This window comes from Neolamprologus brichardi, chromosome 9, assembly GCF_056152115.1.
Source record: "Neolamprologus brichardi isolate AB-2024 chromosome 9, ASM5615211v1, whole genome shotgun sequence".
In the NCBI taxonomy this organism is placed as follows: domain Eukaryota; kingdom Metazoa; phylum Chordata; class Actinopteri; order Cichliformes; family Cichlidae; genus Neolamprologus; species Neolamprologus brichardi.
Window position 1 is genome coordinate 37,255,758 of NC_142112.1, and position 26,132 is coordinate 37,281,889.

The following is a 26,132-nucleotide window of genomic DNA, read 5'->3' on the forward strand; positions in this document are numbered from 1 at the left end:
CACTAGGACATCTTAACGTTTTTATAAAATTTCACCCTTTTCAATTAAAACCTCTGAATAAACTTGGAAATATCCAGCAGACATGTTTCTGCCACATTATGTGCTTTGTACAAATGTGATGCCACCAACCAGTAATGGCGGTCTCTGGTGGTCTCTGGGGTCAAGTACACGAGAAAGTGGGCTAAAATCAACTTGAACTAATAAATGATCACAAGCAAAAGGCAGTTTTCCAAAGCTTCCCAGTTTCAGGCTGAAACAGACATGCTTTTTACTAAAGTGATGAAAAACGTTGCAACATTGTTCTGCTGTTAGAGCACGTTTGAAAGCATCAGCGTCACTGACTCACTGCTGCAGTTATTCACTGTAGAAAGTGGAAGTAAGAATAAAGATGGGGCATGGAGAGTTGCTGGAGACGAGGCTGTTTTTATTTATCTGGTTTTTTTTGGCCTCAAAATTGTGAAACTCAAAAGTGTCAATATCAGGATGCATAAACAATAAAATTCATAGGAGCGTGGGGGTACAGCGGTTAGCACTGTTGCCTCACAGCAAGAAGGAACTCGGGACCTTCTTGATGTGGGGCAACCCCACCAACAGGCCGGGGTCTTTCTGTGTGGATCCCACAATCGTTTATATCTTTGTAGATCTAACAGTTAAACTGAGCACCGAACTGAATGTCAGATTATGATCGTTGTCACAATAAGATGTATCACCCACTTCAGACATTTGAGGGATATAGGCTGAAACTGACGCCTGGATGAAATAAGATCCGAAAATGCAATTTAAGACTTTTGTTCTGTGTTGAGTGTTGATTAAATGAGACAATATTCATTTAGTTAAGTATGGAGACTAAACAGCTGATATAACAGCTGATTTTGGCTCTGAGTTGGACTTTTGGGGTGTTATGATCACTAGAATGATACAAATATCCTTTATGGTTGTGTAAATGAACCACAAAGTAAAAACCTTTAAATGCATCCTGGGCAGACATGTCTTTGGCTCTGAATAAAATCACTTTCAGGTTCCACAATTCTTTTATTCAGTAAAAATCTGCATAAATAAGATAATAAATTGCATAAATATGAAATTCAACTTCAAGAATATTTGGAGGATGTTTAAATGTCAGCGATGTTGGTTGGCTTTTGGGAACCAAAGGAGCATTAGGACCCAGAAACAGATAATGTTGTCACGACCCGATGGACACATCGTGTGTAAAGGTGACGGGCCAGCAGCTTTGACAAACTACCATTACTTCAACAGGCTGGCTTCATAAAGTTCCCCCATTGTGTCACTATTTAAGTAGAGTTAACCTGAATCCTCGCCCACAGCGGAGTGATAAAGCTGCTGAACCGTAGCTTCTGCCGACTTCAGTTTAATTAGTTCACCTTCATTGCCACCATTTAACCACCCCTCATGGCTTTGTGTTGGTGGCAGGCCCAGATAAAAGGCCATGAGAAATGAGGGGAATTTATTCAGGCTGTGCTTATTTAAGTAAGAGATACTATCAGTCCGAAGATTTAATAGCAGCCTGCCGGGAAGATCCACAGCTGAGATGAGAAGAAGTCTGAGTTTAACTCTGAGGGCTACAGAGAAAGATGTAAAAAAGAACTAATGATGGAGGATTTTAGCTTTTTCTTTCTAGGAGAAATCACATATCAACACACCAACACCACACACACTCCCACCAACACCACACACACTCCCACCACCAACAAAATCACCACCACCAACATCACACACACTCCCACCACCAACATCACACACACTCCCACCACCAATAAAATCACCACCACCAACATCACACACACTCCCACCACCAACAAAATCACCACCACCAACATCACACACACTCCCACCACCAACAAAATCACCACCACCAACATCAAACACACTCCCACCACCAACAAAATCACCACCACCAACATCACACACACTCCCACCACCAACAAAATCACCACCACCAACATCACACACACTCCCACCACCAACACCACACACACTCCCACCACCAACAAAATCACCACCAACAACACCACACACTCCCCCACCACCAACAAAATCACCACCACCAACATCACACACACTCCCACCACCAACACCACACACACTCCCACCACCAACAAAATCACCACCAACAACACCACACACACTCCCACCACCAACAACACCACACACTCCCACCACCAACAAAATCACCACCAACAACACCACACACTCCCCCACCACCAACAAAATCACCACCAACAACACCACACACACTCCCACCACCAACAACACCACACACTCCCACCACCAACAAAATCACCACCAACAACACCACACACTCCCCCACCACCAACAAAATCACCACCACCAGCATCATCACATACACTGTCATCACCAATAACATCAATGCTACCACCATCAACAAGACACACACTGCCACCACTAACAGCATTATTACCATCACATCAACACTACCGCCATTAGCAGCAACAGCAACACCACATACACTACCTCCACCACTAACATCACCAGCAACATCATCATACTAGCACCATCAATATTAATATCATCACCAACACAGACACCAGCAGCATCAACACCAAGATCAGGACCCACTGCGCTCCACAACACTCTAAATGTCTCCTTTATTGTGTGACAGTAACCTTTAATGTTTAACGTTTTACCCTTTTGAAAGCTGATGACGAATAACTCGTGAACGGTTTTTGTCACATTTCAGAACAAAATGACTGGGTTTGCAACAGAAGTCAGTGAGGGTGATCTCTTTTGACTGTATGCAGCTACCCTTGGAAAAACCTGGAAACTATCTGAATGGTCTTCACACCACGTCTCTATTGATGCTGAAACACCAAAACTCACCATTAAAGGGGAAAAGAGTTAAATCCTTCCAGAGTTCATGACAGAAATAACTTTATTTTACTGTTTTATATGCAGTGTTACATTTTTCTGTAAGTTTTAAAATGTTTTTTTTTATCATCAGCATTTAATAGAGTCTCTGATTGGACAAGGTTGCAGTCACCAGGTGTCCTGCAATGTGTGAAACATCCGTTTTTATGTGCATGAACGTTCAGCCGGTTGTGTTACCTGTCGTCTGCAGCTAACACAAAGAAAGTCTTGCTGTGTTGAACGTTCTTTGTAGTGCATCCCTCTGGTTGTTGTAGTTCACTAAAAACAAGTTAAAGCTTTATTGAAACTAAAAGAAGTCTCAACTTTCTTTATGGTCGACCTAATGACACCTTAGAGAATCTTTTTGTAATTCACAACAAAACTCTGTCTGACTCGGGTACAACAAGGACTAAGAATAAATGCATTGGTGAGAACCTGTACCAGCTTCCTGATCGTTCATCCCTCCACCAATAAATATCAGAATCTTCCAGATTAAACTACCAACTCTATTTTCCAGGAACATAACTCCTGCTTCTGCCTTCACCCACAGAGGAGCGATCTGTGCCACAAATTTTGGTTTAAAAGTTGCAGACGATGGCAGAAACTTAAAAAACGTCCGGCGTCATTAAGCGATGCTGCTGTGTAGACAGGACCTTTGTCTCTGGTTCATGGAGATGAGTCTCAGTCAGCAAATGGTGGTGTTTTATATCTTTATTAAGAAGCTGACAAAAGACCACGCTGTCCTCAGTGGCTTTAACACTACATCTTTATTACGCTGAAGGAAAAGAGGAGCGAGGGAATAAAAGAAACAGGAAGAAAGAGTAAAACGAATGAAAAACAAAAGAACAAATCTGGGAAGATGAAGATAAATCAAAAGGAGATGGGATAAAATGAAGAGGAAAAACACAAAGCAAAGAGTGAAGACAAAACATGTAGGTGAGGGAGGACAGGGAAAAGAAACATAAGATAATAAAAACGTAAAAAAAAATAAGATATTTACGATTTTAAAAGAGCAGAAAAAGAACGCACAGTGAGTCTAACTCAGCCTCCTGAGAGCTTTTTACTCTCTTTGTATCGTGACACAGCTTCTGATGAAAGCACAACAACAACATAAACTGCAATGAATTCAGAGCTCCATCTCATCACAAGGCTGTGTATAGAGCCGGAGCACTTCTAGCACCCGGACACTGTCTCTAGTCATCTCTCTTCACTGTCCCTCGTCTTTCTGTTCACTCGTTCATGCGTGACGTTCTCAGCCGGCCTTCAATAGAGCCGCTGCTCATCCCTCTGTCTTCTCTTCCTCTAATTTTATTTCATGGCGATCGCCGAGCCTCCCAGTCGCCCCCAGTAATCCTTCACATTTCTATTGATTTATTTTCTTAAAACTGTCTCTAACTCGGTCTTTGTCTCTCTTCTCCTCCTCGTCCCGTCTCGGCAGACTCTCGGGTCGAACCATGAAAGATCAGACGGAGGGTTACATAAGTTTTGTTATATCTTTTCAACAGCTTCGTCTCTCAATGAACTGCACTGACGTCTCTGTTTCTCACAGTCGGATTTATTCTCCCCACTCTCTTCTGCTTCTCTCTCTGAGCGACTGACTCATTAGTTTGTGTCACAACACTGAGCTCTCTGCCCTGTTTTCATGTGTATTGTGAATTTGTGCAGAAACCCCCAAAGAGAAGCACAGAAATTGAGAAAAATATTCTAAAAATACTGTAAAAAGAAAAAAAAAAGTATGTCCATCCTGTGTTTCGTGAGGCTGGAAAAGTTTGTGTAATGATGGAGCAAACAGGAAACACATGAACTTTCTTCCAACATCAGTGACTCCAAAGGTTCTTTGTCCAAGCTTTTACAGTGTGGATGCCCTCAAAGGCATCCACACTATTGAGTTCCTGTTTCTCTTTATTCTTTATACTTTATTCTTCAAGTTGCTCCGTTTTTTGCCGCTTAACTACTTGCACAATTTTTGTGCAATTTTCACCATTCAAATTTCACAAGATTCTGCTATTTCTGCTCATTCCTGCTATATCTTTTTGTACTTTTAACTATTACACTTTTTAAAATATTAAGCTTTTTATACAATATTTTTGCCCATTGAAATGAATGGAACACATCAATGTGGTCACTTGTTTCTGCTTGCTGGGCTGAGCTGTGTTTTAGCTCAGTGAGATGAGCAACCGTTCTCAGACTGGGAGGCCCGGGTTCAAATCCCGCTTATGGCAACATTTCTTTCAGTTAACAGTTAAACGTTTTTAACTCCTTTCAACACAAATTTCAGCTTTTTAACCCCTTTTCAGCAAAATTTTCAGTTTTTTCTGCTGTTTTCAGAAAAAAAAAACTCTTTTCTGCAAAATTTTCAGCCTTTTCACCTCTTATCAGCACAAATCTCAGCTGTTTTCAGAAAAAAACTCTTTTCAGCAGAAATTTTGCTCATTCACCTCTTTTCAGCAGAACTTTCAGAATTTTCATCTCATTTCAGCCCAAATTCTGCAGATTCACCTCTTGTCAGAACAATTCTCTGCTGTTTTCAGAAAACAACTCTTTTCAGCAGAAATTCTGCAGATTCACCTCTTATCAGCACAAATCTCTGCTGTTTTCAGAAAACAACTCTTTTCAGCAGAAATTCTGCAGATTCATCTCTTATCAGAACAATTCTCAGCAGCTTCTGCTCATTTCAGCAGAATTGTCAGTCTCTTCACCTCTTCTTTGTGAGAATGGGTTTGGCTCAGTGAGATGAGTAATCGCCTTGAGACCTGGAGGGCCAGGTTTGAGTCATGCTCACGGCAACATTTTTTTTCACCACTTTTCAGCAAAAATTTCTCCGTCTTTACCCCTTTCAGTAGAATTTTTTGCTTTTCACCACTTTTCAGCAAAAATCTCTGCTTCTTCACCTGTTTTCAGCAGAATTTTCAGTTTCTTCACCACCATACAAGTTTTTACAACTTTTCATCTTTTTCAGCTATTTTCAGCAGACAACTTCAGCGTTACGGCATCCACACAGCATTTTAGCAGGAAATGCAAATTTTTCTAGTTGTGAATATAGTTCCACTAAAACCCCATTCAAGGACTTTAATATGTTAACATAACCGAATACCAAGTGAGAAAGAAACTTATAAAGTGGTTCAGTAGGTTTGAAGCCACATGCTTTCATGACTCCACCACCTCCACCTGGATTGTAAAGTGGGCCTCATCACTGTGGGAGCTGGAAGCACTTCAGGAACACTTACATGGGTCATTTTAAAAAGCGCCTACCACCTGCTCACGTTGGTGACTGCACACCATGTGTCATCCAGAGAGTGAGGCATGCATCTTCACTGTTTGATCTCAAATCCGTGGTCATCTAGAGATCTACAAAACTAAAAGGTGATAACAAATATTGTATTTTTCAAATATGGAGCCCAAGGGTAGCATATACAAAGAGAATAATAAAGGGCCCAATACAGACCCCTGGGGCACACCACAACAGAGAGGGGCAACAGAGGAAGAGTATCCTCCCATCACAACAGAGAAGGATCTATCTGTGAGGTAAGAATTAAACCAGTTAAGGGCAGAACCCTTGATGCCTACAACATGCTCTAGCCTCCTAAAGAGTATATTATGATCAACCATGTCAAAGGCTGAAGACAGATCCAATAAAACTAAAACGGCAGGGCGACCAGAGTCTTCACTGTTTGATCTCAAATCCGTGGTGGTCTAGAGATCTACAAAACTACAAACAACTGTCATTGTCCAAATACCAAAGGACCAGACTGCACATGTAGCATCATGGATGACATTAGCTCGTAAAGCAATTTGTATGAAAACGTAACCATCCAGGTGTAAGTTGACTACACTGCATGAATCGGAAAATGATTCGTTCATAAAATGAGCTGCTAAAGTAAATGTGCTTAACTTTATCCACTGAGTACAGTTTACTGCATGAGACAGCTTCATGCAGTTTGTCCACATTAGAAGGAAATAACCAGACAATAGACAACTTTTCATTATGTTCCATAAAATGACACGATGCCTCCACGAGATGAACGTCCTGCTGATTAGTTTTCACGTACTGATGCACACAAATTACTCGATACTCAACTAAACTGCTGCAGTTTTTTTTAACCTTATGTATAATTTTATTTTGCTTTGTTTTAATATATTGCTACTGTTATTGTACTATTGTAAGGTGACCTTGAGGGTTTTAAAGGCGCCTATAAATAAAATGTATTATCATTATTTTTATTAGTAGCAGTATTATTATGAGTAAAATCAGCTTGCTTGTTCACAACAATCTGTTCAGGCATAGTCAGTTAAAAATCTTAAATATTTGATTAAAAAACATAAAATCTTCAGCCCGTGTTCAGTGAGTCAGTGCGAAGCTTTTGCACAAATAACATTATTAGATGTCAGTCGTTATTTGCCCCATTCATGTGTTCACGCCGTTCACTCTTTTGAACCCCCCCCCACTTATAACAGTTATTTAACTCTTGTAATCTGTGGTGCACGTCTCTGCTCCTGCACTCAAATTCAAAATGAATAATGCACAAACATCTAAAAACAGAGCAGCGAAGCTTTTAATAGATCTTAAAGGAAGCATTTCCTTCTGTGACTGATTTCTGCACAAACACCTGGAGGAGATGCTCAGCATCTACCTGCTTACTATGTGAACTCGGCTGTGCTGAATAAGATGCATGAATTAAACAGAAATCGTCTCCGTTTTACTTTCATTTGCATCGCCTCGGTGAAGAAGCAGAGACAGAAACGAGCAGTGTTTTCTCTCCGCGCTGTGAGGAGCACAATCAGACTGGAGTATGTGGGTTATGTGGGCAGTTGCATTACATAACCACACAGTCTTAACCACAACTATCTGAGCTGATAAAAGACTGTTAAGATGCACACACGGAGAATAGTTTGACTAATGTTTACATTAAATACATGCACAGATCAGAAACACTGATGAGAGGACGAGAGTGGATGAGAGTCGTTGGGACTTCAGTGTGATCTGCTCCATGTGTCTTCATGTTCAAAGGAGCAGCTGGTGTGCAGTGTTACATAACCAGCTTTGATTAATACTAATTTGCATAAAGGATCATTTAATTAAACAGAAATATCTCATGCAGGAAGATTCCTCCCACAAACACAGTCAGCGGACTGTTTCTGCTGCGATGTGCAGGAAATCCTGGAAGCGTGTCACTAATTTGGTCTTTAATCAACTGCAATATAATCTGAGATTGACTCAAAACACTGAGCAGCATTTGGAGTGAGCGTGTAAAATATCTTCACCTGAATCACTGAATTTTCACATAATAAATGTAGGATATTCTGAGACAACACACACACTGCCCGACCAGAAAGGTAAATGCTGAATATAACTCAGCAAACAGGTGAGAGCCTGCTCACCTGTTCTTTTTTTTCTGAGCCAGAAATGAATATTTGAGGCAAAGTAAAATTCAACATTTTAACATAGAGTCTGCAGTTTTGGAGTTCAAGCCCTATTTTTAAAATGTTCATGTTTATGGCTGCTACAAAAATGTTTTTGGTCTCTGTGGAAAGTTTCCCCTTCACAACAATAGTTCTGAACTACAGCCATTTATACTGACAGCTGGACACCAACACAGGAAGCTACAGCCAATCAAGCTGAGCCCTTATAACTTCCCTGAACTCGACCGCTACATCTTAAAAGGAATATTTGGACAAATAACACAACTGGCTCTGAGGTGCTCCAATTTCAGTAAAAAGAAATTCTGATACTTTACGTAGTAAGTAGTTCATGTATGCGGCACTTTTCAAGAACAAAACATGCAAAATGCTATACAGTATTAATGAAATGAAATTATGTGATTAAAACAGTGATGATTAGAAGGATGCACCGTGAAATTTACACCTCTATTCAGAAAAATAAGATTCATTGAGATTAAAAATAGCAGAGAGGCTTTATAAAAAATGCGAGTGGTAATTACATGATGACCAGTAAGACGATTCAAATCATAAGATTCATTAAAAGAATACATTTGTGTCCTAAGAGGAGAGACGGTCAATACTGAGTCTGAAAATAAGACTGTAAAAGCAATCAGGTCTCATAACAGACTTTTACTTAAACATAACAAATTACTTTGTGTTGAAGTGTTGTGTAGTGCTAATTAGCAGATACCTGAATTTGTGCGTTATGCCGCTACAATTTATGAATGCAACTTGCTACAGTGAGCATCAGCCTATAACTCGACATCCATGTTCTCCATGTTTACATTGTGTCATTTAACATGATCCCAGGTCTGGTTCATGGTGGCTACTAGAGGTGGGACTCACCATACATCCCACGATACGATATTATCACAATACTTAACGCACGATACGATATTATTGCAATTTTTTTTAAATATTTTGCGATATTTAGATTCTGTACATAAAGGTAAACTTTATCAATATTCATTTTATCTAATATCAAAGTCTCACACTCAGTCTTTCTCTCATTTCAGTTTGATTGTTGACAAACTGAATGGTTTGTATTACAGTCTCGTCCAACTTAACTGAATCAACCATCTGGTACAATTATAGCTATTCTGAACTATGCAGTTTATGAAAACTATGCAGCCCCTTCAGCAACTGAAGAATTTGAAAGTAAATTAAAACAAAATATAATTTTACATTAAATAAAAACGTTTTAAACTTAATTAAAATAAAACATGTCTTAAATTAAAATAAGTAAACTGTCATGTTTATTGCTGCCATAAAAAAGTTAAACACATTTGGACAGTGAAGGAATGTCAGGATTCTTGCTCAGAAAAAGGATCAACATGCTCTGAAGTCAGAGCACAAAAACCTTTTTTGTAACAAAATATCAATTTCTGCTGTCCCTGTATCGATACATTATTAGCAAACAAAATATCACGATGCTACACAGTATCGATTTTTCCCCCACCCCTAGTGGCTATGTGGCTACAGTCTCACTGACTGACTCACTCTTGCAGTCTGCCTCTAGTGGCCATTAGAGGAACTGCAGTATTTTTCCTGAAGGTTATTGCCGATACTAATAAACAAAAAAGAGCAAAAAATCTCTCTTATTTCTGTTCAAATGTGGAATGTGTTGTGTTTTAATTGTGCAAAACCCAAAATTTCCCCTTGTGTAATTGCTCGCTAATGTTTTTTTTTTTATATCTAAAGCAAAGACAGCTATTTGAGCCAGAGCAGCAGTCATGCAAATTTAATTACCTTGCATATAAAGCTAATGATCTGTCATGTAGCGCATGTGAGAATTAAAGAGACAATTTAATCTGACAGCGCTGACAAACGATGACTCTCAGGCCCTGCAGACAGTGGTCAAAGTTCGGCGTGTCAGAGCCTCGTTAATGAAACAGCTCAGAGGTCGTACGCTGTCCTGGTTCAGACACAACAGATTAAAACTCAACCCATGACCTGCCGCAGGAATCCATGCGTGTGTGCCTTTGCCTGAAGAAAACACTGAGCCCTGTGTGTGAGAGGCGACAGCTTGAGGTTTCTCTGCAGCATTACTGCTTGTGAAAGCTAGTTTCTGGTTGCATTAGTCCATTAGTGAAGTCAGTAGGCATTGCGTGTTTGAGTTTTGGCTCTCATGTGCCTCTGTAATCCTTGTCCCTACTTGCCCCCCTGTTCTTTTTTTTGTTGTCCCCCTCCCCTTTTGGAGTGTAGATAGGATTTTGGAAAGCACGGGACTATGGTCGTTAGATCCACAGACCTTCAGTTTCACTCCGAAGTGAAAAAGAGGTCAGTTGCGTCTGTCCTCACGTCTAACATAAAGAATCTTTATTTATACTCCAATAATAATTTAATATAAACGTTGTCCATGTTAAAAAGAACATATGTCATGGTCCTGAGATTTCTGTTGAAATTTGGTATTCTTAATTAATATATTTGAAGTTTTGGATTCTGCATTTATATCTTTGTCTTTGTAGACATTCTTTAGATTTGACCTTTGTTTATTTTATCATCAGATGCAAAAAAAAGGCTGACTTATTATTGGATGTTGTGTCCTGCACTTTGGCTCCCAGATAAGTGAACAATCAATGCCAAACAATCCACACCTGACAGTATCCCATGTGTCTGAATTAGACAAGTGAAGCAAGGATGTCAATAAAGCACATAAAAGGACTCTTTTCAATAGTGCATCAATTCAAGGTTGAAGGTTAAAGAATTTTCAGCGGTGGCCACACACATTCACATTATTATCCATTTTTCTGCAAATCTTTTCGCATTAGCCAAACTGTCAATTCAATGATGTGCCTTTTTCATGTTTGTCATGTGTATCATCATATTTGAATACCTGTAGATTTGGAAATCATGCAAAATATTCAACTCATAAAACGCCTCAATAGAATTCCACTAGATGTACATCTAATGTAAGAAACCTGTTAAACCTTTATACGAAGCATCATGACGTTAAAGTTAACTCAGTTCACCCACGAACTGGTGAGTTTTTGCTTGTGTTGGTGCCACTGCCAAAACCTTCAGCCACAACTGTTGTGGATTGCAGCAGTGACGATTCTGAGGAGGTGGTGATCAAAATTGGTATCAATACAGTGATTAAAATCTCAGGATCCTTGGCATTAAAGCCTTATTAGCTCACCGAAGAGTGACCGTAGCACTGCTGACACACATTTCAAGTTAACAGCCTATCTGGGATTGGGTTAGTCTTGCAAAAAAGCTGCAAAACTGCATGTGGATGGAAGCTTCAGTGAGGGTGGGAAGAAAATACTTCTTTAACCTTTAAGGCTATGGAGCTATTGTAGTGTTTTATAGCAATGAAGCTGATATTTAATGGAAGAAACTGTAAAATAAGTGCAAACTCAAAGAGCAGATGGGTGCTTAAAAGAAACTGTCAGGACTCAACACTGACGATAAATACTCTCTGTACCCACTTTAAAGTCTAAAGTTAAGAACTAGCATTTATTCCATTTCCTCCCTTTAAATACTTCAATAAGGAAGTCTGGATTTAACTCATTTTAATGATCAAACCTGCTATTTTGCAAAGAACATCAAGAATAAAATGAGTGATAGAAAAAAGCTAAAAATAAGAAATGAGGCCATCAATTCAGATGTTATTGTTGTCACTATGGTGTTGACTTCAGCCACAGCTCAACAATGGTGAGGGATGACACAAGCAGCCAAGAAAAACATGGCTGCCGGGCTTTTGCACAATAGACAGCAGTTATATACGGCAGCACTAAAAACAAGGCGCGTCAGAGTCGCAGCCTCACAGAGACGCTGTAATTATAGGATGCCGGTTTGTACACTGCGCGCTACATGTAACAGTGAGGTACAAAAGCAAAACTCTCACTGATGAGTAAGAACTCCCTGCAGGAAGTCTGCAGCCACTTTCTGCACATAAACAAACCTGACAGAGTAACAAACAGACAGAGACAGCAGGCCAGGCAGCAGTGGAAGGAACTAATCACACACAGCGATTCAAAAAAACTGGCAAGAAAGGGAAATATGGCTCCTTCATCTTTTTCCACCATTAACCTCCTAGGACCTGCGTCCACATATGTGGACATCAAATTTTGGCTTATTTAGACCAAAATACTAAATTTTGCTCTACAAGGGCCTGATATCCACTTACGAGGACGTTATACTGCTACTGTTCTATCAAAATTTTAAACAAATATCCTCATATGTGGATCTGATTTTTCTTAAAAACAAAAATAAGGTAAAAAAAAAAAAAAAGTCATCAGACCCCAATCAGCCCAAATAGCAAAGCGAAATGAAAGATGCATGCAGTGGAAGAGTTCAGGTCTTAGGAAGTTAAGACTTTTTCTGGAACTCTGTATTTTTTTAGGCTGCAGTTATAAATGTTTGATTTTTCTTGCATTTAAAGACAAAATTAATACAAAAGTTGAAGTTAGCATGTTTTGAGACTTGCTGAGAGACGGAGCTTGTTTTTTGTGCCCCATACACCGCACAGTTACAGAAGCAATGGTTTTATTTACCTTGTAACAACAACCCTGGACCTTACATGCTGACTGGGACTCATTGATCACTACACGAGTCTCTGTCACATGACCTGTTAATACTTAAACCTTTACACAAACAGACACCTGGCTTTTTCTTGTGACTCTCTTTGACTTTTTGCTTTTTCAGAAGACAGTTGATAATAAGTTTATTAGATCTGATCACATTAAATGAAACATTAACAACAATCGTACCATATGTTAATGACAAGCCTCAAAATGAGCAATGATTTAATGCATTTAAAGCAGCTTCTTTAGTGGAACTATCTGTTGGTATCCAACATTGTTAATTTTTATGCATTTTCATTAAAACCTTGGAAACAAATGATGTACATCATTATATATGACATCAACAGAGTAAGGCATTTTGCAAAAAATAAACTTAACTGAATATATCCTGTAAAAAATCATAAATGGCTTTGCTTTGGAAAACAAAAAATGCAAATCATCTCCAAAAAGAAAATATTGTTCATGGTTGTAAATGAAAACAAAATGTTCCTGCTGCTGCAAGAGGGAGGACCGTTGCTTGAAAATGATGCCCACAGCACTCCAAACTCTTCTAGTCATTAATCGTTTATGAAATGACAGCCGTGTGATGGACTGGCAGCGTGTCCTGACTGTCCCACCCTGATGGAGATAGCTATGCCACAGCAATGATTTACATCCTGTCCTTTGGACCTTCAAGTACAAATAAGGGAAAAACAGAATGTATACAGACAGATCCAACAGGTCAGGTAATCAGTCTGCAGGCTGAAACCATTATCCAATTAGAAGCTTAGATTCTACCATCAAATATCACTAAGCACAAGAATGAACAGTTATAAAGATTAAGAGAGATGTATTTGCTCAATAATCAGACTTGGACTTGGGCTACACCCACATGGATGAGTTTGATGTATGGTTGCATGTTGCTTGTAGTCTAAAGTTTCTATTACTAACTGTACATATATGGTAGATCTAAAGATAAACATTTTACAGGTATTATGGTCTGGGTTTCTATGTCATATCAAATGTTTTAACTGGTAAAATTACTAAAAAAATCAACTTTTCTTTCCACTTAGGCCAGAAATCATTCTCGTGTGTTTGTTCCCATAGTCTGAAAGGTCCTTCCAGGCCAGGAGAGGTGAAATGTATGATTGTGAGTTAAGTTCTTTCTAATTAAAGCCAAAAGCACCAAATGTGGAACGATAACATGAAACTTCAGATAAATGTACGACTTTAAAGCTGCCGTGGTAAGTGGACCAATTTAATGACTGACCTGCTGTGACTTTCTTCAGCAGAGAGCAAACACACTCTAATGTGTTTTATGGGAAAAACACACACTAAAGCCATTAGAGTGTGTGAAAGTGGAGTGAGGGCTGACCTAAATTAACACACAATGTTACAGGCAGTGGTTAAACTCTATGCATACAAGTTATATGACACAAAACACAGACAAAGAGACAAAAACAGCTTAAAGGTGCTTGTAGAAAACAAGTGTGAGTCATTCTCATTTAGCAAGTGACACAGCATTTGTAAATCTCATTGCAGTTGATGGTGAGCAGACATGGGGGCTATCATGAGATAATGGTATACCGGGGTATTTAGAAATCCCAAGGCCATCATTTTTAGTACTGTAATAAAATAAAGACAAGGCTCTGAGCTGACATTATTTACTGCGTTTGACTACAGAACAGCCTCAGCTGTGAAAGCAACAACCACTTGACTAACAAGATAAAAACAAAAGTGCTTCTGTCCCTGTTTAAAAGCAGTTTGAGTTTAGTCCCTCTGATGAAGGTGAACCAGCGAACATTTTTCTTTTGATTGGCAGATTTAGTGCCCCACTGATGGACACTATGCTACGTCCTTGATCCCCGAGCCCAAAGGCATCAAACTCCAGGCCTCGAGGGCCGGTGTCCTGCAGGTTTTTAGATGTGTCCTTGATCCAACACGGCTGATTTAAATGGCTAAATGACCTCCTCAACATGTCTGAGGTTCTCCAGAAACCTGGTAATGAACTAAACATTTGATTCAGGTGCAGGGCTCGCAAAATTACTAGCCTGACGTCACAGCAAATCATATTGTTAGTGAGTCCATTAAAATGCTCCAAAAGGCACCAGCAGCACACCCACACATAACTGAGACTGTTTAAAGACCAGAAGCTGGGCAGGGATGCCTGTTAATCAATGCAGCCGTGTCCCTAATCCAGTTATCCAGGAGGCCAGCTGTAAAACATCCACCTGACACAGTTGTTTTGAGGGGAAACAACCCACAGAGGGCAAAACCAGAGTGTCTGTTTGACATTGTAACATGTGAGTCTACATCAGCGGTCCCCAACCCCCGGGCCTCGGACCGGTACCGGTCCGTGAGTCGTTTGGTACCGGGCCGCGAGAGTTGAGGCTCAGGTGTGAAATGTATAGTTTTCAGGGTTTTTATCGGTTTTCAGCGTTATTTTGTTATTGTTTTTATCGTTAACTCGGTTTTCCTGGGTCTTTTCACGTGTGTTATGAATAAATCTTATTTTTTTCAGTACCAGTACTAGTTTTATTTTGTTGTATTTATCCGCGACACCTTAAAGGCCGGTCCATGAAAATATTGTCGGGCATAAACCGGTCCGTGGCGCAAAAAAGAGTGGAGACCGCTGGTCTACATGAACTGATTCATTTTAAGAGTGCACCTCAAGTGGTGCTTGCAGGAACTGCAGTTTTTGACACTTGAATTTTTAGCTCTGGGTGTTTCTCTGTACTCATGGAGTGTTTCGAAGACGTTTGCATGCACAGCTTGCACACAAATGACTTTTCATGGAAGGAAATACTGCCAAACCATGCTGGTTTTACCAGATGTTGTCTGTCACACTCGTTTACAACATGGAGACGTTAGCATAGGCAGAGCCTGGAGCTCCTTGACCATGCTGTTACTCAGTATTGTACATTACTCATACAACAATAATTGGATCAGTCACCTGATATTTCTGTTTATGTAGTTGTCTGACTGCACTACAACGACTTAAGTCCAGAGTATCTAAGCTTTAACGTATTTTTAACACAAATGCTGCGACATAACTGTACCACAGAGGAGTGTCAGGAAGGGATGAGGCCATGAAAAACCGAAGGATACCACCCACCCCAAAGATGAAACACTTTCATAGAGTAAGACGTCTGAGTGAAAAAGCCACCAGTGTTTTCGCTCTGAGTCCCTTTTAAGCTTAAAGTGCTGTTTGTTTACAGGAGGACAAGAAATCTCTGAGAGGAAACACTGACCAGGTCAACACCAGGAAACGTATTTTTAACCACAGTCAAAGGTCGATTTAACGCCTCTGACTTTAAGCCCTGTTGTGAGTTTGTGTTTGCGTGTGAGGCCAGTAAGTCGATGCGGTGGACAAAGTGTACTTGTTCTCTTCACAGCTGGCTACCATTCAAAAGATAACTTTCTGATAAAGCTCCTACAAATGTTCAGCTCAGTTCAGAGACTTTGCTACAAACACACCGATACCTGCTTCCAGTATATAAATGCATCAACCAGGTTCTTGTTGTTTTCTGCTAAAAGCTTTTCTTACTAGTTTAGTAAAGTCTGCAAGGACAGTAACTAATGGTTACACTGTAATACAATACATGAATGACTTGGCAACATCACTCAAAATCTTCTGGACATCGTCCAAATATTTACCTGTTTTTGTACGTTAATAACTCTGAGGGGTTTTCTTGTTTATTCTCCTACTTAGAAACTTTAATTTGACTGTTATTAAATAATCACATGATTACAGAAAGTATTAAAAGGGACAAACCTGTGGAGAGTTTTCTAGTTTTCTGCTTTAATAGATGTTAATTGTTGCAATGTGTAGTTAATGAGAACAATAACATTTAAATATGTCCAGTAAGATTGTATACCAACAGCAGTGGTACCAGCGCACATCTGGCTTATTGGAAGAAAGAGAGACGCCGTGTCATCAGGTCACCACCATGACCCGTTCAAATGTATCAAAGGTCTACGGTGTAGTCTCAGGTAGGGCTGCTCAATTAATCGAATTTTAATCTCGATTACGATCTGGGCTTTCAACGATCATTAAAAATGACTGAGCCGATTATTAGCCCCTCCCTCGTGCTTTACTTTCGCGCTGCTCCGTGTGGCAAATCGAGCGCACCTCTCTGCATTTCGAACACGTGTCACAACAATTAAGAGCAGCGGTCTCCAACCTTTTTTGCGCCACGGACCGGTTTATGCCCGACAATATTTTCATGGACCGGCCTTTAAGGTGTCGCGGATAAATACAACAAAATCAAACTAGTACCGGTACCGAAAAAAAGAAGATTTATTCAAAACACACGTGAAAAGACCCAGGAAAACCGAGTAAACGATAAAAACGATAACAAAATAACACTGAAAACCGATAAAAACCCAGAAAACTATACATTTCACTCCTGAGCCTCAACTCTCGCGGCCCGGTACCAAACGACTCACGGACCGGTACCGGTCCGAGGCCCGGGGGTTGGGGACAGCTGATTAAGAGGACCTGAGGGAAGCTCGGAAAGCTAAGCAGAAGTTATTTGGAGAGGAGAGTGACTGCTGTTGGTTGAAAAGTGAGGTAAAAAAACTTCAGTGGTGTGGAAACATTATGGGTTCAGTCAGACGTGGATCAAGTAGACACAGTGTGTAAACTTTGCTACAGTGTCGTAGCTGCACCACAGAGCAACACTGCAAAGTTCACTAAACATAGATGTTTACATTTTTCATTTATTTCTTATATTGCAAACATTTGCACTGTTTTCAGTATTTGCACTATTTTATATTATTTTTTGACAATCTTTAAAGTCATTATTCAACACATTGTTATTGTTAAATAAATATCGTCAAATAATCGAGATCTCAATTTCAGTGAAAATAATCATGATTATCATTTTTGCCATAATCGAGCAGCCCTAGTCTCAGGTGTGATTACACCGTAAACAACGCTCTCTGCAACAACAAACATAAAACACTTATAACAGCTGATGAGTGTGTCGAGTTTAACAGCCTGGAAGTCGAATTCAAAAAAACCTGCAGCTAACTTCAGCATTTCTGTTGCCAACATATAAGAAGCCGCACAACGTCTCTGAACCCTCGGTATGTAACCAGTAATAGTCCACTACTACTCTTTAATTCAGAAATGTGACATCCTCAGCATTTTCAGTGAAAAGTTGACCTCAGAGCTTCAAACATTAGTCCGTCCTGATCGAGGAAAGTCTCGTCTCCTTGAGCTACTTTGGAATCTGTTAAACTGTCAACAGTTTAAACCAAAAAACACCGAACAGCTGCACATTTAGCAGGAAGCAGTAGACAACAGCTGAGTGAATAAATGGAGTGTTGCATTTTTATGCTGTTTGTCAGAGCAGGCTGCAACAAGGACAGACACTCAGATCATCAAACAACTAACAGTAACAGGGTCAAAGGTCAAAGGCACAACCTCCCAATAAGATACTACAACAAGGTCTGCAGCACACGCTGTAATTTACTCCCATCATCCATCAAACGCAGATCCAAGTCTTGAATCCTTGGAGAGTTTTTAATCTCGTCTGTGAAGGTCTGGCAGCGCGCAGTAAGTATCCTCTACTGGCAACAAACAGCAGTGTTGTGTCTCAAGCTGCACAGATCATAACAAGCAGAACACGCTGACAGAAAAGTGAAACGCTCTGTGGGAGAAGCAACAGTAGTGGAGTGAAGTTGGGCTGGGCTCGCAACCAAAACCACTGAAACCAACCGAAAACTGGAACCATCGCTGCTATAAAAACCTGGAAGCATCACCACACACATATGAGCCGCCTGCAGATAATAACACAGCAGCTACAGCCAGGCGATGCTGTTTATACTCGCACAACGTTCATGGATGTATAATCGTCACGCTTGAGTCAAGGCAAGGTTAGATAAGCACTCTGCAAACCCGTCATTATGCAGTACAACATGCAAAACATTGGAGAGTATTTGAAGTTATTTATAATGTACAGAGAGAGACTCGGGACTCACGCGTTGCAGTAGGGTTTCTTATCATAGCCTTTGTAGTTCTTCATGTTCAGCGTCATCTTGCAAACTTCGCAGTGGAAACATCCTTTGTGCCAGTTCTGAAAACACACAGATTCACACTCGAATCAATAGATTCAAATGCTTCCATAGTTCAGTGATCGTGGAACCATTAATGCCCAGTAAACATGCTACGCTGGTGAAAGATGTCATCTATAGACATGTACAGGAAATTGGTGAACTGGAAGTATATCAGTTACTTTATGATGATGTGGCCTGTTTGTCATTTAGTGTGTTTTCATCCCCTCAGAAGAAAAACTGAGGTTTGAACTGATCTGTGTTTGTGTAGAATTAGTTTGGAGTTTGTGTCTGAAATCTCTGCGACCTTTTCAAGCTTCATTCTGTGGTTTTCCTCATTGAACTTCCTGGTTAGTACAGTAATGGCTATGATGCATTAATGGTACAAATGATGGCTACAGCCATCACCCATTGTTTTATGAAGTCACATGAAACCTCAAACACCACATTTTGCCCGTCTTGGTATTTTGAAACTGGACGTGAAGACGCAGTTGTGGACCATGTTTCTTTCTGAAACTTAAAAATGACTCAATCAACGACATTTTTCAGTCACTGTGACATGAGACGAGCCACCGAACCTGTAAACTCACCTGTAAAGTTGTTACAGAGGTCAGGGCATCGATTTCAGAACCACAGTTTTCACCCTCCCTGTGGGCGTTATGAATGCAGGTCTAAGGCACTTCCACATTGCCTTCCCTTTGTGTTAAATCCGTAAATTAGAGCCCGATTGATGTTGAATTTATAGGACCAGTGCAGATATTTGTGCATTTAAGAATAAGATCTATGTCTTTCAGACACACCAAACATAAAGAGATTTACATAACATTTGTTATGTGAGCTTATTTATGAGTCTTTCTGTCACAGCAAGTCATGGACGCTACTTTCCTGCCAACTCTGTAAGGATCAGCTGGCTGTTGTGTTGGTAGCAGCCCACTCATGCATGTTTCCAGTTGGGATGTTGCACAAGCACATGCAGAAAACTTCTGGTTCTCCCATCTCCTGCTTACTTTTTAATTTTAATGTATGACATATTATAAATGTAGATACCAATATTATTGTCAGATAGGTAACATCGGCCCCACCAGTATCGCTCAGGTTCTACTGATATCTGTGGTTAGTTGCTTGTAGGAAGTTCTGCTCATGTAATAAGACGTGGTTAAAGGCAGATGTTAAGCATGGGTAGGGATGCATTTGCCTATTTATTTGCTTATTTAAATGTGGAAATGCTTAAGTGCCTGAAGTCCTTCTCGCTCACAGGTGAGCATCAGACTTGAGTCACTTTGTTTCTAGATTCAGTCTGTTTCTTTAAAAAAAGTTTCTAATCAACAGGCTTGATCTCGGCTGCTAGCACTGCTCTGTTTGATCACACAGTGAGAGAGCAGTTCGGACCACAGCTATATGTAAAAGACAGATGCAGCTATGATGATGTCACCCAAACATTTGCAGTGTCCAGTTTTTAAAGTCTTAAGTTGAGCATTTTGGTCATCATCAGCTTAGCTTTGTGAAACCAGATCCACCCTAAAGCTCTCCACCCTTCTTTCTTCTGCTTTTGGATTCTGATGAAGTTTAATATACAAACTAAGAATACAATATATTAAATAAAACTGAGTCCTCTGAGAAGTGTTTGCTGTGGTCATGCTGGTCTTTATCATAGACTTCTATAGCCACACTTCCTTGTTGCAGCAGCACTGACCCCATGCTGCTCTGAACAGGTATTTGTTTTTATTTCCTGTATGGTCATTTTGTCAAGTTTTGAAAAAAATCAAACACCTCCAACCTGCTCGCTCTCTCACTTTTGGCTGTTTAATTACTGATGAAGAACCGGAGCCTTCAAACAGTATTCGGTGCCGCCCCGTTCTCAGGCACTCAGGCGAGAGATGCCTCAGGTATGTGAGTGACTCCAGGTCACTGACTCTTGACCCCTGAAAGGTCACTTTTTAGTTTGATGTTTGCATTCAGCTAATTTTGCCTTTGTTTCACCTGTGAAGGTCTCCCCACACTACAAGTCACATCTAAGATCTCACACCTCGTCTGCACAGAGTCCTGTTGCATGTGCCAAAATCTGAGAGTCCCAGTGGGAAGCTCCTGCTTCTTATGCCACCTGTTATCACAAGACTGTCAATGATTGATCACATGATAACAACCACCAGACTACAAACACTCTGACTGAGCAGCTCCACCTTATGTTGCTACAAAAATCAGAAACGTTTCTACACGACGTATGAAGCTGAAAGCAAACTGAGATTTGTTCAGAAGAAAACGTGACAGATATGATCCCGTTTTACTCGTTTTAATATCCAGCACAGATCGTCCTCCATCTTTCCCGCTCTGGGATTAGTCAAAGTCAAATTAGTTAGAAAGCGACTGCATTTTGTGTTCGAGATGTCAACATGGTCATATGACTTCCATATTAATCCTCTACTTAAGTGCAGTCAAAGAGCAGGATGTGTTGAAATGCAAATCCTCAGTGAACCTGTAACAGGTCAAACTTTTCCACTGCACAGAGCACACACTCAGTTTCAGTAAAGGAAGAACTAGAAATGGACTAATACACAGTTAGGCTGATATTTGACTCGACGTCAAGCATTTAAATATTTTATTTGTAAATTTTACCTACAATTTTTGTACTTGAAGAAGATTGTCTAAACAACAGCTGGAGCCATTTTTAAGAGGCTCCCTTTTAGGTTAAAAGCTACAGAAAGTGCACAACAAAAACCTGAATGGCTAAGAAGTTGAATGTCTACACATTTCTCACCTGCATTTATCTCCATCTTGACTAGAAATCACTTCCTGAAGCTGTTTCCAGCTCCAAGACTGACACCAACACCAGCTAGGCGGCTAACAGAGGCAGATATGTACCAGCACATGTTTTTCAGAACATTTTTCTGGTTTTCCGCCTTTATGTTGCAGATTAGCATCCGCATGGACAGTCACACTTTCAATTCACTTCCTGTTTTATTTTGAAAGTCAGTTGACTTCCCTCCTTAAATGGTTCATTCCTTAAAAGTTCACCTGTTCCTGGCTATCCTCCCCCTGGTGTGTATTTATGTTACAACGTCATCTCTCTTCAGTTCTGTTCTTTTGTTAACTTTGTTAACTAATTTTTCTGTACAAAGTATTTTGTTAAAAATCAGATTAAAGTTTTTTGTTTGTTTTTCCTGCTAAGACTGTGAGCTGGGACTGGCGAGATGCAACCATTTGCAGTATGTTCCCTGGGACACAATAGAAAAAAATGTGCAGTAAACAGAGAACTCGAAGAACCAGAGAAGCAAAGCCGCAACAGAGGTGCCTTAAACCTGCTTTCTTTGTAACAGCCAGTAGGGGGCGACTCCTTTGATTTGACTGTAAATGACATTAAAGTACAGAAAAGACTTCCACACTAAGCTTAAATCTTAAATTTACCTTTTTTATTTTGATTTTAGTCCTGTTAATATGCTAATAACAAAACCCAGTTCTGTAAATTTAAATTGTTGGTCACATTTATTTAATTTTTTTAAATAAAGTAAGTAAATCAGTGTTTAACTCTGTGTGTTGCCTCACACTTCATGACCGGTTCCCAGTCTCTTCCTTAGTGAGTAATACAGCTTACCAGTATATTTAACACTGGTACTGGATCAGGATTTGATATTAAAAAATGACCAAAGACGAGGTCTCAGAATCGTACTGGATCTAGAAAAAGCTGCTAACTCTGAAAAACTCTTCATGGCAAGAACTGGAACTGTGCGCTAAAACATTTCTGCTGTTATTTTTAATGCTGATCCTGCAGGAACTTTTAATTAAAACACAAATGATAAACAGAAATCCTGGATTTCTTTTTTTTTTATTTCTTTAGTTTTATTTTCAGACTTTGTGTCAAAAATGTAAAATGAGTGACACCTGTGAAAACGTCTGCTTAAAGGTTATTTTGTAAGGGACAGCAGGGACGTCCTTGAATGGCAAACGTCTTTATGTCCCTCGACCTTACACTCTTTTTCTCACATTCTCCTTAAACGTCTTTCTTTGCCTGCGTCCCTCTCTAAATGACTGCCTCCAACACTGCCTTTAGTTCTATTATAACCCAGACTTTCAGGTAGCATTTGGTCCAGCCTGCTCTCTCTTTCTGAACCAAACTCTCCTCATTGTTGAGCTCTTATAATAAAGTTGGATCCACATATTTTCTTCTTACTTCTACAATCAAAAACTGTTTATCTGCTGCTGATTCCTAAAACAAGAGTCTTTTGTGATGAAAGACGAGGAGCTAATATTATGTGCGCTGCTGCCTACATGCTGTTGTGTCATCTGATCCCTCAGAGGACTGACAGTGAACGCATGAGGCTGCTGAACATATTTTAATAATTTATCACCATTATGCAAGCGATTATTACAGAGGTGTTACCAGCAAATGCACAAATTAACGATGTGGTTTTACGCCGGAATTTAAGAGCAAAGAAGGTCCAAAACATTCCTGTTACAGACATTATTCATCATATCATTGAGCCATTCGAGCACTTATTTAAAAGGAAGTCTGCGCTATGTTAACAGCTGGTTGTCACAATATTTCTGGATCTGTAATTGTGACACTTTAACAATTTTATTTACAAAAATATAGAGAAAAACAACTGAAGTGAGCTGACCGATGACATTAAAAAACTGTAAACTGTGTTTATAGCAAGCTGGGTTTATTCTAAATTAACAGAAATATATTAATTTGTTTGTTTGTTTTAGATAAATTTAAATAACAGAGGAAATAAATTTGGTAAATTAAAGGAACACCCACACATTTGGTCTCTACAACGGTGTATCACAGCTTTTGTCACTAGACCATCTTAAATAACCCACACTAGCGTTGCACTCATTATAAGGTAGTTATATATAATGATCCAGTGTTTTTGGAAGCATGAAGCTTAAAAGGGCTGACCCACCTCCAGTTTACACGCATTTCTCTGTGTTAAACTGAATGTTTTCATCATTTTGTTTAACGTGTCATTTGTCCCCAAAGAAAAGTTCCCACCTTGTCCAGGCAGCTGACTTTCTCCGTCGGGTACACGATCTTGCCACAGCGGGCACACGGGGGGTTCATCTCCAGACCTCCGCTGCGCTCTCCTCCAAAGCTTAAATTCCGCTTGTTTACGCCGGGATGAAATGTTGTAAAACGAAGATCCGAAGCTCCAAAAAGGCCAAAGTTCTGTCTGCGAGGCTGTAAACTCAGTGAAGAAGCTGAACGACAGAGAGCGGCTCTGCTCTTCCTCTCACAGGCGCACCGTCCGGTGTGAAGGCTGGATGCTGAGCTGGGACCGATCACTCAATCTGAGAGCGCAAGCCAGCGGCAGTCAGCGCGCACACAGGAAGTGGGTTTACGATCCTTTCAAAGTCAAAGACACCGTGATAAAAGTGAAGCCAGGGCGGAAGTGCCTAAATTTATATTCAGTTTTTTATATATTGCACTAAATTGCAAAAACAGTCGGCTCGAGGCGCTTTATACTGTAAGATGTAGATTTTATTAATTTGAGAAACTGTTTTCTTCCAGCACATGAATATTAATTTAACCCTTTTTTGAAGCCGGTCTGAGCATAACTATTTTTAAATCCCGGTAGCACTGCAACCACGTAAGCTAGCGCAATAATTGTTTTTGCATATGAAACCGGAGGAGTTGTACTTACATCTTATGCCATCAGCTTGTCCTCGGTCACAGTTTCCTTCCACATATAGCTTTGCAAAAACTGCATAAAAAGCACTTGCAGCAACAAAAACATAATATTCCAGAAACACGCTTTGCCGATCCGATCAGCTGTTCGTAACACTTCCTATGTCCATCAGCGCGAACGATCGCATGTCCGCCATGTCTTACATGAAACCGGAAGTGACGTCAATTCGCGGAAATGTAGTTTGTTTGTTTTTTTAACCATCAGGGCTTTATGAGCCTATACTGGTGTTTATGTCATGTTTGACTTTGTGCTTTTCTGAATAGTTTCTGGGATGCTTAGGACTCATATTGCACTGCTGGAAATAGTTTATTTGGATGCATATGCTGTTTCTTTGCAAATTTGCATTATAATATTTATTTTCGTTTTTCCTGCAGTATATAAAAATTGGTGTATTTCAAAAATAAAACTATGAAGACACTTAAAATACATTTCCTGTGGTGGGAAACTATTTTGTGCAACTTTTTTGTATTTACAGTTTTGAGGGATAAACCTCTTAAATTTCTCTAACTAGAAATATATGTTAAAAAAACATTTAAATTTTTTTGTAGTTTATTGCACTTTTTTTTTTGCAATTTATGTAATTACAATGCACTTAATGCAGACATATTATTAAAATTTGGGCTGATTGATGTATAGCAACTTGAAATGTTCCCAAAAATGGCACTACAGCATGTAAAAATATAATACAAGCTCTGGCGGACTTGGTTCTATGGTAGGTCTTAAAGGGTTAAACACAACAAACGTCAGCACAATGCACAGTATGATGTAAGGTAAGACTGAAATATGTTTAATAAGTCAACAAAGTAGAAGCAGAGCCAAAAATGTCTTTCTAAATGCAGCAAAAATAATAAATAAATCAAGCAAAATAAAGATGACATGACACTGAGCGGTCCACTACAACAGTGCCATCCATTTCCGCTGTTTGTATCCGCGATGTCGTTCTTTCGGTCACTACCCACAGCTCGTGGCCATACAGTGGGGCAAAAAAGTATTTAGTCAGCCACCGATTGTGCAAGTTCCCCCACTTAAAATGATGACAGAGGTCAGTAATTTGCACCAGAGGTACACTTCAACTGTGAGAGACAGAATGTGAAAAAAAAATCCATGAATTCACATGGTAGGATTTGTAAAGAATTTATTCGTAAATCAGGGTGGAAAATAAGTATTTGGTCACCTCAAACAAGGAAAATCCCTGGCTCTCACAGACCTGTAACGTCTTCTGTAAGAAGCTTTTCTGTCCCCCACTCGTTACCTGTATGAATGGCACCTGTTTGACCTCATCATCTGTATAAAAGACACCTGTCCACAGCCTCAACCAGTCAGACTCCAAACTCCGCCATGGCCAAGACCAAAGAGCTTTCGAAGGACACCAGGAAAAGAATTGTAGACCTGCACCAGACTGGGAAGAGTGAATCTACAATAGGCAAGCAGCTTGGTGTGAAAAAATCAACTGTGGGAGCAATCATCAGAAAATGGAAGACATACAAGACCACTGATAATCTCCCTCGATCTGGGGCTCCACGCAAGATCTCATCCCGTGGGGTCAAAATGATCA

At 39.9% G+C, this 26,132-nt stretch overlaps 1 protein-coding gene across 1 annotated transcript in view; it reads right to left on the reverse strand.

The window, feature by feature from the left end:
• The window catches only part of LOC102779135 (LIM zinc-binding domain-containing Nebulette-like), a 59,812-nt gene extending 35,625 nt beyond the window's left edge, over nucleotides 1-24,187 (reverse strand). Inside the window, exons 1-2 of the mRNA XM_087846557.1 lie at nucleotides 23,884-24,187; nucleotides 18,822-18,916 (exon numbers count right to left, since the gene is read on the reverse strand). Of these exons, the coding sequence (XP_087702683.1) occupies nucleotides 18,822-18,916; nucleotides 23,884-23,952 (164 nt within the window). The 5' untranslated portion in view covers nucleotides 23,953-24,187. The remainder of the gene's footprint in view (nucleotides 1-18,821; nucleotides 18,917-23,883) is intronic.
• Nucleotides 24,188-26,132: the final 1,945 nt, after the last annotated feature.